The sequence below is a fragment of the Mus caroli genome, chromosome 10 (genome assembly GCF_900094665.2).
Source record: "Mus caroli chromosome 10, CAROLI_EIJ_v1.1, whole genome shotgun sequence".
In the NCBI taxonomy this organism is placed as follows: Eukaryota; Metazoa; Chordata; class Mammalia; order Rodentia; family Muridae; genus Mus; species Mus caroli.
In genome coordinates, this window is record NC_034579.1 from 20,900,828 (window position 1) to 20,913,368 (window position 12,541).

Here is a 12,541-nt window from a genome sequence, read left to right on the forward strand (position 1 = left end):
CCCCCCCCCCCCCCCCCCCCCCATCCATTGCCATAATAAAACACCATGCACCATGAGCAAAAGCAGTCTGGGAAGGAAAGGGTCGATCTCATCTTACAGTTACAGTTTACAGTCTACCATGAAGGGAACTCAAGGCAGGAAACCAGAACCAGAAATGTATGCAGAGGTCATGGAGGAATGCAGCTAGCAGGATGGCTTTTTCAGCCTGCTTTCTTACCCAGCCCAGGACCATTTGCCCAGGGTGCTGCCCTGAGTAGGCTGGACTCTCCCACATCAGTCATTAACCAAGACAGTATCCCTCAGAGGTACCTACAGGCCAGGCTCATGAAGGCAGTTTGTCACTTGAAATTCCATCTTCCCAGATGAATGTGTCTTGTGTCAGGTGACCAGAAACCCAGTCAGCACACCATGGAGGCAGGTTTGCCATAGAATGAGTAAAAAGGGCGTAGACGCTAAATGAAGACATAAGAACTAGCTTTATCAAAGAGATGCTTAATGCTTCAACAATAAATAGACATTTCCCAAGAGGAAAACAGCAAAGTACTTTGCTAACAGTAGTATTAATATTTGGAAAGATACAAAGTTGAATGAAAGCTGGGAAGAAAAATAGATTCAGGATGATATGAAGAAGCCCAGTAAGCAAAGTCAGGCACAGACAACTTCATGTGGCTACAGGAGTTTAGATTTTCTTTTGACAGCAGTGAAGAGACAGAAAAATAACCAGAATGGAAAAACTGCTGCTATTGTCAACATGGAGTAGCTTTCCAGTATAGAGATAGGTGGGTGTGACCAAAAATGTAGGAAAGACAACACAGGTTAGACGAAGGATGTCGATGGCCTGTACCAACAGTGGAGGAAGAGCCAGAGACTAGATAGATAGATAGACTGAAAAGTTGTAGGAAACTAGGCGACTGGCAGGTAACAGAAGGCTTAGTAGGAAGCTGCCATCCTTTGCTGGTTCACTGGTTTCTACTTGGTAATGAGCAGGACAGGACAGCGGGTTCAATAAAGGGAAAACAAGTGGGACTGTAAGTGTGAGGTAAGCTGGGGTCAGCTGTGAGACCTTAGGCACATCAAGTGGGTGTGGCCAAGTGTTACACCCATAACGTCACACTAGCGTGGATCCCTTTACACGCATGCACGCACGCACGCACACACACACACACACGCACGCATGTTTGCTTAAGTCTGTGCTTTGATGATTTCATACTCACATATAGTGTATTCTATTTGTTCTCAGCCCCAACGCCCTCCCTCTTGTAGTAAACCAGAGTCTGTCTCCATGTGTGTGTGCGCGTGTCATTTTTTCCCAATGGCTGTGCCAGAAGAAAGGGAGTTGTAGCATAGCTCGGAGGTGCAGCGACTTCTACCTTTCCTGGTTGGAATGAGTGAAGTTTTTCTCTGCAGGCAGGAGGTAGACCTGCCTGCCTGGGCTTGAGAGAAGCATGAACCAGGCTTGGAGGTCCACCAGGCTGGGAGGTCCAGGAGCCTCTTGCCTACAGAATATCGAGCTTGATTCTCATGTTTAATTTTTTTTTTTGATATGTGTAGTTTAAAGGAGCACAGAAAAACATATAATGTAGCCTGCTGTGCATTTTATGCCCTGCATGGAGACTCAGTAGTTACTGAATACCCAAGCTAAGATACTGACTTCCAAGCACACACACCAAGTGTGTCAGTCCCTGTTGCAGACCAGTGAGTGTGACGATGCTAGCTAAGGAGCTGATGAGGAAGGAAGGAAGGAAGGAAGGCTTGCATACCAGCGAGGCTTATTTGCCGTTTTTGCCTTGTCTATCCCTGGTCTTTGAGCCAAGTTGCTTTGGAGCTTGCGGTAAGACAGACAGAACATCATGGTGAGGGAATGTGTGAATGAGAATGCTTACTACCTCCTCACAGCCAGGAAGCGAGGGAAGAGAACGTCCTCTCACTAGCCACTGCCTCCTCAGCACTCCACCCCCATCTTGCAACATCACCATTAGGTGGTGGCCAGACCTGAGTATATGAGCCTTTGTAGACCATTTGAGATCCAGACTATAACATGAAGGCGCTCTGTTAAACATGACCCGCACCTTTCTACACGTGTTGTTAGTTGCTGAGTGTACACTTGTGCTCTAACGTTTCTTACAGTTAGCAGGGCGAGGACTGATTAAAGGGCGAGACCATCTGATGTGGGTGCTGCTTCAGTTCATTTCTGGAAGTATTCAGAAGAATGCGCTCGCTGACTTCCTCCCTGTCATGAAGCTCTTTGACCTGCTGTACCCGGAGAAGGAGGTAAGTGTCCCCGAGTCCTTAGCAGAGCCCTGGAGCTTGTCCAGTGTGTGTGCAAGAGGACTGGATCACCGTGTGTACCTTCTCATGCTAGTCCATGGCTCGCTCTGATCATTGCTCTGGGCATTCAGTCTCTTTTTGTCCTTGGTTTTCTTGTGTGTGAAATCAAGAAATTGAACCAGGTTGTTGTCTAGCATCTGTCTGAGGTCACAATTTGAGTATTTGTAGAAAACTCTTCTTGTGCGTTCTAAGTAGCTGTATAGCTTTAAAATGTCATAATGCCCTTGATCTGTACGTGTCACCGAGTGGTCACGTAATAGGTGTGTGTTACTGCCTAGGTTTTGTTTGTTGACTGGGTCTCATGGTGCCACAACCCAGTTTTCTGTTATATAACCTGGTTGAGAAAAGCATAATTTATTTTGATGGTTACCATTTTCTAGAAGAACCACTTTATGGAAAAGTTGTTTTTTGTTTTGTTTTGTTTTGTTTCTTTTTGTTTTTTCGAGACAGGGTTTCTCTGTAGCCCTGGCTGTCCTGGAACTCACTCTGTAGACCAGGCTGGCCTCGAACTCAGACATCCACCTGCCTCTGCCTCCCAAATGCTGGGATTAAAGGCGTGTGCCACCACGCCCGGCTATGGAAAAGTTTTAAACCCAGGAGTGTGAATAGAACACTAACCACTCCTGTCCCTGCCACCAGGACACTCTTGTTTCATGCTGCATCGTTCTTTATTATTTTTGGTTGTCGTTTTTAATGCTGGATAATTGTAATTTTAAAGTAGATTCCAGCTATCTGTAGTTCATATTTCTCATATTTTCCTAGTGTTGCTGTCTTCAAGATTTTTTTTTACTTTTAAAGCTAAATCACAGTGTGTACATTAGGTGGACCACATTAACATGCCCAGTTGTGTTTTTATTTGCGTGTTAAAAGTTGAAATGCATTTGTGAGAATTACAGAATTTATCACAATTTGTTACGCTTTTGAAATATGTTCAATTTTTCAAAATTAAACTCTAAACAACTTTTGTTCATTAGTTCTGTGATAGGGAAACCTTGGTTAAGCATCTTTTATTTTGTTAAGAAGTAGAAACTTGCCAACAAGAACATCTTTTTGAAACTTTTATGCTGTAAGGCCTCTCATTGTAATGTTGACTGGTCAAAGAGCTATTGGGGCTAAACTAAGATAGGAGTTTTAACGCGTTACACCGTAAAGGATTTCTGAGCTGCACATGACTGTTTGATCTTCATTCATATGGCAGCTAATTACTCTTTTCCAGTGTATCCCAGTTCCTGATATTAACAAACCACAGTCAACACACGCCTTTGCAATGACTTGTATTTGGATTCATCTTAATAGAAAAGCTCAAAATGGCGACTCCACGCTCCAGATCCCAATACCCCATTCCCTGAAGCTGCACCATGAGTAAGTTGTTTGTTCTGTGGAGCTTAACTGTCTTGTTGCGTTAATAGTGGCTTGTAGACTGGTATTGATCTTAGTATTTGCGTGGTGTTTGATGTCTCCCGCACGGCCCAGTAGGCTGATAGTTAATATATATGTTACAGTAAGGAACTGGCCAAGAGCAACGTCAGAAAACAACTTGACCGAGCCTTCTCATGTGCTTGGATATCTTTCTACACATTTTCAAGACTAGTTCTGGTTTTTATGTGTTACACTTTTAAATTACAACTTAAGGTATCTTATCTCTTACCAACATGAGACTATTTCAGGGTTTCCCAAGTGCTCATGATTTGGACATGATCTAATTTAGGCATCTTTCACTCCCTGGGATGGCCAGAAGAGAGGGAGCCAATGTGGCTGGCAGGCTCCTTCTGTGTGTCCCAAAGCTGTGATGACGCAGAGAAGACGCCCCCTTAGAGAGAACTGCTCCTCAGTCTTGGTGTTAGGAAGTAGCTGGACTTCCTTTTTGGGACCACCAGATCTCTTCATAGAGCTTGTCCGTGGTGAGGGCCATGTTGAGGGCTTTTATTTTATGAAATACCCGTAATCATCTTTTCATTGTGAACCAATTATGAAGGCTTTTGTTATTTAAGCAGATAATAAATAGAAATCTTTTTCATTAATTTGTGAGTTATTTCTTCATTCTATGGAACTTAGCCTAAAATAGTGTGCATTGTGTATAGTGTATATACTTGACAAATATCCAGTGAGTGTTAACTTAGGATGAAGCGCCATCTGCAATATTACCCAAGCTTTAATAGGTACAGCCACTGTATATTTCATCAGAAACTGTAGTGTCTGTAAGAATAAACATAGTACTAGCAACAGCATATGATTGAAATTACTAAACTGCAATTAACTTCATGGGTATCATTTGAGTTTTTCTGTTGAATGTTACAGGTTCCTCCAGCAGAGTCTGAGAAATAAAAGCTTACAGATGAATGACTATAAGATTGCCCTGCTATGTAACGCATATTCCACAAACTCAGAGTGCTTTACGTTACCTATGGGAGCGCTGGTAGAAACTATTTATGGAAATGGAATTATGAGAGTGCCTCTCCCTGGAACGAGCTGTTTGGCCTCAGCATCCGTGACCCCTTTACCGATGAACCTCCTGGACTCACTGACGGTGCATGCCAAGATGAGGTGTGTACTTTTTCTCTACCTGGGAATTGTTTTGTAATTACACGTATGTACGTGTACATGTGTGTGTATGGTCTGTGCATTTAAGAATGATTTCCTCACGTGCTCGCTTTGGCAGCACATATACTAAAATTGGAATGATGCAGAGAAGATTAGCATGGCCCCTGCGCAAGGATGACACGCAAATTCGTGAAGCGTTCCATATTTTTGTACCCAAGGAGCTGAAGGGGTCTGCAACCCTATAGGAGGAACAACAATATGAACTGACCAGTACCCCAAAGCTTGTGTCTCTAGCTGCATATGTAGCAGAAGATGGCCTAGTCGGCCATCACTGCTTGGTCTTGCAAACTTTATATGCCCCAGTGTAGGAGAACGCCAGGGCCAAGAAATGGAAGTGGGTGGGTAGGGGAGCAGGGCGGGGGGAGGGTATAGGGAACTTTCGGGATAGCATTTGAAATGTAAAGGAAGAAAATATCTAAAAAAAAGAAAAAAAATGATTTCTTCACAAAAATGAATGTTGTAACTATAGAAACTATAGACTGTGCAGAGGAGTGTAAGGCAGATGGTGACTTTATCCTTTTCACAAGAAAATGGAAAAACATTTTTGCATCTTTTTTTTTTCAATGAGTAAATTTATGATTTTTATATATTGTGGAGAAAAGTGTGCTATTTTATCTCGGTTTTCTCCTGTAATAAACATCTTTTCATGTGATTTTTTTTTCATCCAGAACAGTTTTAGATTGCTACAACAAAGTTTCTTATGACGCCTGAGCGTCATAAGAACTCTATGTTGCTGGGTGTCGAGGGTTTGGTGGCTCCTATGTAGTAGAGAGATGTTGATGAAGGTTTCCTTCACAGCAGTCACTGTGGCGTCTGTAGTTGTGTTTGACTGAGTCTTTTTCTTAGAGTTTTTACTAAACAGTTTTCTGAAAGGAGAGTTGCTGTGTCCTGGAATTTAAGATGTTAAGGCTCTTGCCTTATCAAATTACACACCGGGACACTTTTAGAGTCCTGTTTGTTTCCTGGAAGGCAGAAAAGCTTGTGTTGGCACTAGACCTCCAGTGCCCAGGGTAGCCAGGCTGGAGCTGTAGTGAGACCTGGCACAGCATGCTGAGAAGTGGGTGTCAGTGCACACGGAGGCCGGCGTGTGGAGGCGGGTGGGACAGCAGTAGGGTCTCATCTTGGGCTGACAGTTCCCTTGGCATGGGGAGTAGAACGCTGCCTGGTAACACTGCTCACAGTCAGTCCTCGAGAAGGACTAGGCAAGCCGCACGTTCTGTGCTCTCAAGCTTTAAGTACTGACGCAAAGTTAAGACAGCACTGTGAATAGGCCAGAGAAGTCTTGTCTGTAGCTCCCTAGATACAGTGTCAGCCCTGCAAAAGCTGTGCTTTTCCCCTCAGATGGTACCCATTGTGACAGACTGTGTGGTACTTCACTTGTATATGTGACAAATTTGAGCAAAGCCCTGCTAGAAGCAAACATGTGGGTCTTATTGATAATTTATTAAATAATTTTGTGCTAAATGTTTTGTGATGGATGTGGTAAATGTTGCTCTTCTAAGGTACTTCTTACCTGTTTGAGAGGAGAAGCTGGCTAAAAGCACTCAGTCATGCTCTTATGGCTTATATGGACAGCTTGCTTTGCCCTGAGCAGAAGGATCCCTGTGTGTATCCCAGCTCCTACACCCCCAGCCCTAAAGTCCTGTGGAAACAGCAGTTTGTTTCCAGTTGTCCAGACGCCACTACCAAGCGCCTGATATAGCTTAAGCTTGTTAAGTGAGCCAGGTCCACTGGAACTATTGCCAGATATTGGAAGTATCTGCCTCTGAGAAGAACAGCTGTGTTCATAGACACGGGCTCTCATTTTCTTCTTTCTTCCTCAGCCTTATTCACAGCATTGCAACCAGAGTGATAAAACTGGCTCATACGAAATCCAGTGTTGCGCTGGCTCCAGCCCTGGTGGAAACTTACAGCCGTTTACTGGTCTACATGGAAATCGAGTCTTTGGGCATCAAAGGATTTATCAGTAAGAAACTTTGCTGCTGTTTCTAATGATTAACAAGTCAGTAATTCAAGGAGCAGTTGTCCAAGTGCTAAGGATGAAGCAGGGAGCGAGTCCCTGACGTGAGGCCAGCCTGCTGAGACAGGACAGGGAGGAAGCAGGCAGTGACAGATGCATGCTTTGGGGCAGAGATGGGTGCTATGGGAGTCAAAGGGCAGAACAGGCCTCCCTTAGTGTCTGAGATGGGAGGGAGCATGGCAAGAAATGGCAATATGCTGCTCAGAAGCCCCCAAGTGCGACAGGGCCTCTCCTGCACATGCATTCTTAGATGCAGCACTGCTACCGCCATGAGGCGAGGCTGAGTGTGGCCATGGGAAGGAGTTGTCATCCAGTGCAGAGACAGCGTGTTTAGTGTTTAGCAGTTCTGAATAATAGGTACTTTCTGACTACAGGCACTTTTCTGATTCATTTCACCAGTAGTATGAATTTTAACCATAGTAACTTTTTCCCAGAAGTGAACCCAGCTTTCTTTGGATGGAAGAAAGAATGAACAAGGAAAGACATTAGGTTTTTTGTTTTGGTCTAGGTTTTGACTTTTTTGAGATAGTGTCTCCTGTTGTCCATGCTAGGTTGGCCTCCTGACTCCTTATGTAAGTGAGTCTGGCTCTGAACTCTTGCCTCTTGCCTCTGCTTCCCGAGTGCTGGAATTGTGTGCCCCCATGGCTGGCTGGCTTGGCTTTCTTCCTCTCCCTCCCTCCCTCTTCCCTTCTTTCTTTGGTGTTACAAAAGTGAGTCTGTTTGAGTTACACTAGTTGCAATGGTGTACACCTGAAGTGTCAGCTGAGGAAGCTCACTGCCAGCCTGGGTAATGGAGCCCTTGGCTTCAGTTGCCAGCAGTATCAAGACACACACACACACACACACAGAGGGAGAGAGAGACAGAGAGAGAGAGAGAGAGAGAGAAATGAATCTCATACTCAGAAGCGGGAAACCTTGACTCTATAAAAATACCCAAAAGGTGACCGTGATGTGCAGCAGACCAGAAGGGCTCTTTTGGCTTTGGTTGGTTGGTTTTTGTTTTATTTTTGTGTGGTTGCTTTCATTTTATTTTTCCATATTAACTTGAAGCTGATGTGTCAAACTCTAGAAAGGAAAAATAAACTGAGTGTGTATTTAGGCTCTGGATTTTTTACCCCTACGATTGTAGTGGAAATATGTAAATACTTGTGTGTGTGTGTCTGTGTTTATAGTCATTTTCACATACATCCTCAGTGACATTCTTCTGATATACACAGGGATGTCCTTTTGCTAACTGGTCCCTGGAATTCTGTCCTGGTAGGTCAGCTTCTGCCCACTGTCTTCAAGTCCCATGCCTGGGGCATCCTGCATACACTGCTGGAGATGTTCAGCCACCGAATGCACCACATTCAGCCCCACTACCGAGTTCAGCTTCTCAGCCATCTCCACACACTGGCTGCAGTCGCCCAGACCAACCAGAACCAGCTCCATCTGTGGTGAGTGAGTAGCCTGCAGGCTGCCTCCCCTAGGGTTTAGTACACCCATGCTTGGAAGTGGGGGTCTTAATCCCACTGCCCCCATCTCCTTTTTTTTTCTTATTTGCTGTAAAATTTAAATTCTGCTTCTAAGACACTATAATTCCAGCAAAAGAGTGAAATCCAAGTTTTTAAAAGAAATTGGATTTACATGTTTCAAGTCATGATTAAAGTACCATTTTATGGAAGGCAGAGGCAGACAGATCTGTCTGTGAATTCAAGGCCAGCCTGGTCTACACAATGAGCTCCAGAACAGCCAGGGCAGAGAAACCCGGTTTTGAATACCAAAAAAAGGTATCATTTCAACTTTGATTTAAGTGAAAACATATTTCAGATAGAAATTTGTAACTTAATGGAGGACGGGACACAATCTCGTGTAGCATAAGCTGGCCTTGAATTCATTTTTTTAGCCAACACAATATATAAAATCTGATCCCCGCACCTCTGCCTCCTAAATGCTGATTCTCTTAGAGTTGTATTGCTGTGAAGAGAGACACCATGACCATGGCAGCTCTTAAAGGGAAAAGCATTGAATTGGGGCTGGCTTACAGCTCAGAGTTTTAGTCCATTATCATCATGGTGGGAAGCATGGTGGCATGCAGGCAGACATGGTGCTGAAGAAGGAGCTGAGAGTCCAGCTTCTGAGGCCTCAAAGCCCACCTCTGAATCACATCTCTCTTCCAGGGAAGCCACCTGTACTCCAGGTCCCCACCTCCTAACAGTGCCACTCCCTATGCACCTATGGAGGCCATCTTTATTCAAACCACTGTGCTGACTGCGCAGGTGTGTGCTACCTACCTAGTAGTGAGGTGCCATCTATCTAGGAGAAGGGTTTTCTTCTAGTCTATGGCCTTTATCAAATGTGTACAAGGTCAGCTGTTTTGCATTGTAAAATTTAGCATCAAAAAGGGAAGGTTATTTATATGAAAGAATATAAATGAATGAAGAATAAAGAATGTAATCCTTGTGTTATCACATGTTCACAACTCTGCAATTGGATCTGCCGACATACATTTGAACTGTGCGTTCCTGCTTTCAGTGTGGAGAGCACTGCATTGAGGCTCATCACAGCCCTGGGAAGCTCAGAGGTCCAGCCGCAGTTCACGCGTTTCCTCAATGATCCCAAAACAGTGCTGTCCGCGGAATCTGAAGAGCTGAACCGAGCCTTGATCCTGACCTTAGCCAGAGCAACCCACGTCACAGGTAGAGATCCTGCAAGGGATGTTAGCATACATTGTGCAGCTCCTCTCAGACCACTGTGGGAGCACATGCTAGGGAGGTGCCTTTCAGGAAAGCAAGCCAGTGGCTCTGGTCTCTCCTCAGAATCAGCTAAAGGTGGGAGGAGCTCATGGCACTGTCATTCTAAGGAAATTCCCAAAGGTTTTCTTTTTATGGATTTCCATCTGTCCATAAATAAGAATATTAGTAATTAAAAATAGAGAAGTTTTAAAAAGAACTTACTCATTTAAAACTACTGTAGCAGGTAACCTTAGCGTAAGTAACATGTAAAAAGTAGTTTCTATAACTCCACTCTAACGGGAGGGGAGTGGCGCCTTTGTTTGTTGTTGAATGGTTGTCCTCTAATGTCTGAGCAAACAAACGTAGGTGGTTTCTCCTGTGTTTTCATAGGTGATCTGTCTCACAGCATCTCTCTGCTTCAGTGTATGATGCTGTGGTGGTTAGAGCACATGAGGAGAGCATGGCCTCTCAGACACCTCAGGCTTTTCAGATAACTGCGTGTCCTTTGTCTGCTTTTGAAAGTTCCTTAAAGTTGAGCTGTATGTGAAACCCTGTTCCTGCCCATGGACTGTCACACTTTGCTGCCCCATGGTCCGCTGGCCTATTTTTTATATTGAGTACATTTTTAATGTATGTGTCTTTTATCAGTTTGTCCTTTGGAAAACATTCCCTGTAGCAAATATGAACACACACCTCATTATAGTTCCATATAATTGTGTATGTTGATACCACTATAAATTTTGTAAGAACATCTTTACATCTGGGAAAACACTCACACTCATGGACAGGAGCCTTTCCAGTTTCTAATTTCCACCTGAAACAGCCTCAGCATCTGGAGAAGACACTGTCCTTCTGTCCTTTCTTTCTCTTAAAACAACAGGGTGAATTAATTTTTGAGAGAGTGTCTGCCAGATGTTTACATCTGCATAATTACTGGCTTTTCTGTCAGATATTCTTCTACCTAAAATTGAAATCCCATGAAGAAAGGCAGCTGTTGCACCTGAGTCCTGTCATTTCCCTCACCCTCCCTGCACTGTGGCACACCATGCACATTCCACACAGTGGGAGTGGGTCTGTATATGCTCATTTTTACAGCATCATTGACAGTATTTTCATTCATTTTTAATTGACACATAAAAAGAATCTTACATATTTATGGGATATCACATGATATTTCCACACACATGTGTACATTTAAAATTTTTCTTCTGTTTGTAATAACATTCAAAGTCCGTCCTGATAACTTTACTATTTTTAATTTATAGGACATTAGCCGTGATCTTAACTGAGACTGGTACCTTTTGTCCTTGTTGAAATCAGGTGGTGTATAATAGTGTATAATAGTGTAGTCTGGTGCCTTCTTTGAAGTATGCAGAGAGCCAGGCATTTCACTGTACCATTGAGAAATGCTAAGGATAGCTGCGAATTATTATCTGAATATCTCTGAACACATCAAGTCCTTGAAAGGACAATAGGACTAGCTATAACAGCATAGGCTTGTAATCTTAGCACTTGGAGAGTTTGAGGCAGGAGGATTGCACCGTTGAGGTAAACCTAGACTTTATTGCAAAACCTTATCTCAAAAAATGAAAAGAAGGACGGAAAGGACACCTGCAACTGCTAGAAACCAGCGGACCACACTTTGAGAGGTGTTTGTTTAAAAAAGGAAAGGGAAGATACCAGATTTATCAGTTTCAGCTATGGTTTTGTAAACTGTTATTTCCTGTAAGTAAACCTCTCGGCTTTAGAGATTTACAGTTTACAGGGCAAGTGTAGTCTGGCATCTGCTTTTTCAGTTCCATTCTCTTGGCCCCGGAAAGACTTTATTAAAAATAAAAAAGATTCTAAAGTCCTTTGTTGTCTCTTCACTAATTGTGCTCCTATTTTCTCATAAAAAGTCCTGGTCACTCCTAGTTATTCTCCAAGTAAGAGGTGTAGATCCTACGTACAATGTAGGTACCCAGAGAGCGAGCGTCCTGCGCTGAGACATCTCAGGTTGCTTTGGCTTGCTTTGACAGTATGTAGTTTGGGTCATGGAGATCTGACTCTTGTCTGTTTGTTTAGATTTTTTTACAGGATCTGATTCAATACAGGGGACGTGGTGTAAAGATATCCTTCAGACCATCATGAACTTTACTCCTCATAACTGGGCTTCACACACCCTTAGCTGTTTTCCAGCCCCTCTGCAGGTAATTTGGTTCTGAATTACGTATTAAATACATGGTAATCTCTTCTTCCAGTCACTGTGGCTTTCTAGGGAGTGCTTGACTTGGTAATAGCTGAAGAAAATTGGCTGTTTCCTTTTTGAAAATTCTTCTTTTTACTTCCAAAATCTCTTGAGTTCCTTCTCATCCTATCGAGGATTAAATGTGTTCCTGAGAATGTAATTATGATGGCTTCAGTTTTTTAAATGACCAGTTTTAGAATCTCACAAGAGTTAGCACAATACCTGAAAACTTCTGTACTAACACTAAGATGGAGGAAAATAAGCTTCAGTGAAACTCCTTAGAGCATAAAGGTACTACATTTGACTGTGTTGATTTTTTTTTTTAACTATACAACAGAATTATAACTGTGGCTGCATAAGAAGGAGGAATGCAAACCTAGTGTGTCTGTCTGCTCACGGTGGACTTGAGTGAAGCTAAAGTGTCACTTGTCACAGGTCAGAAGACTTGCCAAGCCACAGATTCTGGATCCCAGCCTTAGAGCTTCTGGCTGAGCAGATCTGCGTAGGGCCTGAAGACTGGCTGAGCGTGCGTCTCAGGGACCAGAATCAGAACCACTGGTCTGCCATAACCGATTCTCCTTGTGGAGACACTGCATATGTAATATGTAACCTGACAAGGAGACACACTTCTTTTTTTTTTTTTTTTTTTTT

At 43.4% G+C, this 12,541-nt stretch overlaps 1 protein-coding gene and 1 non-coding gene across 4 annotated transcripts in view; both read left to right on the forward strand.

Moving 5' to 3' along the window:
- Positions 1-12,541, forward strand: part of Med23 (mediator complex subunit 23) — a 71,101-nt gene that overhangs the window by 45,019 nt on the left and 13,541 nt on the right. For all 3 annotated transcript variants that reach the window (XM_029482505.1, XM_021173847.2, XM_021173848.2), the window contains 7 exons: positions 2,128-2,271; positions 3,545-3,690; positions 4,627-4,872; positions 6,753-6,895; positions 8,211-8,385; positions 9,464-9,627; positions 11,728-11,852. In XM_029482505.1, the coding sequence (XP_029338365.1) occupies positions 2,128-2,271; positions 3,545-3,690; positions 4,627-4,872; positions 6,753-6,895; positions 8,211-8,385; positions 9,464-9,627; positions 11,728-11,852 (1,143 nt within the window). The remainder of the gene's footprint in view (positions 1-2,127; positions 2,272-3,544; positions 3,691-4,626; positions 4,873-6,752; positions 6,896-8,210; positions 8,386-9,463; positions 9,628-11,727; positions 11,853-12,541) is intronic.
- On the forward strand, positions 4,972-5,078 carry LOC115032282. The gene has a single exon (XR_003837922.1). It is a non-coding gene; the product is annotated as a U6 spliceosomal RNA (small nuclear RNA).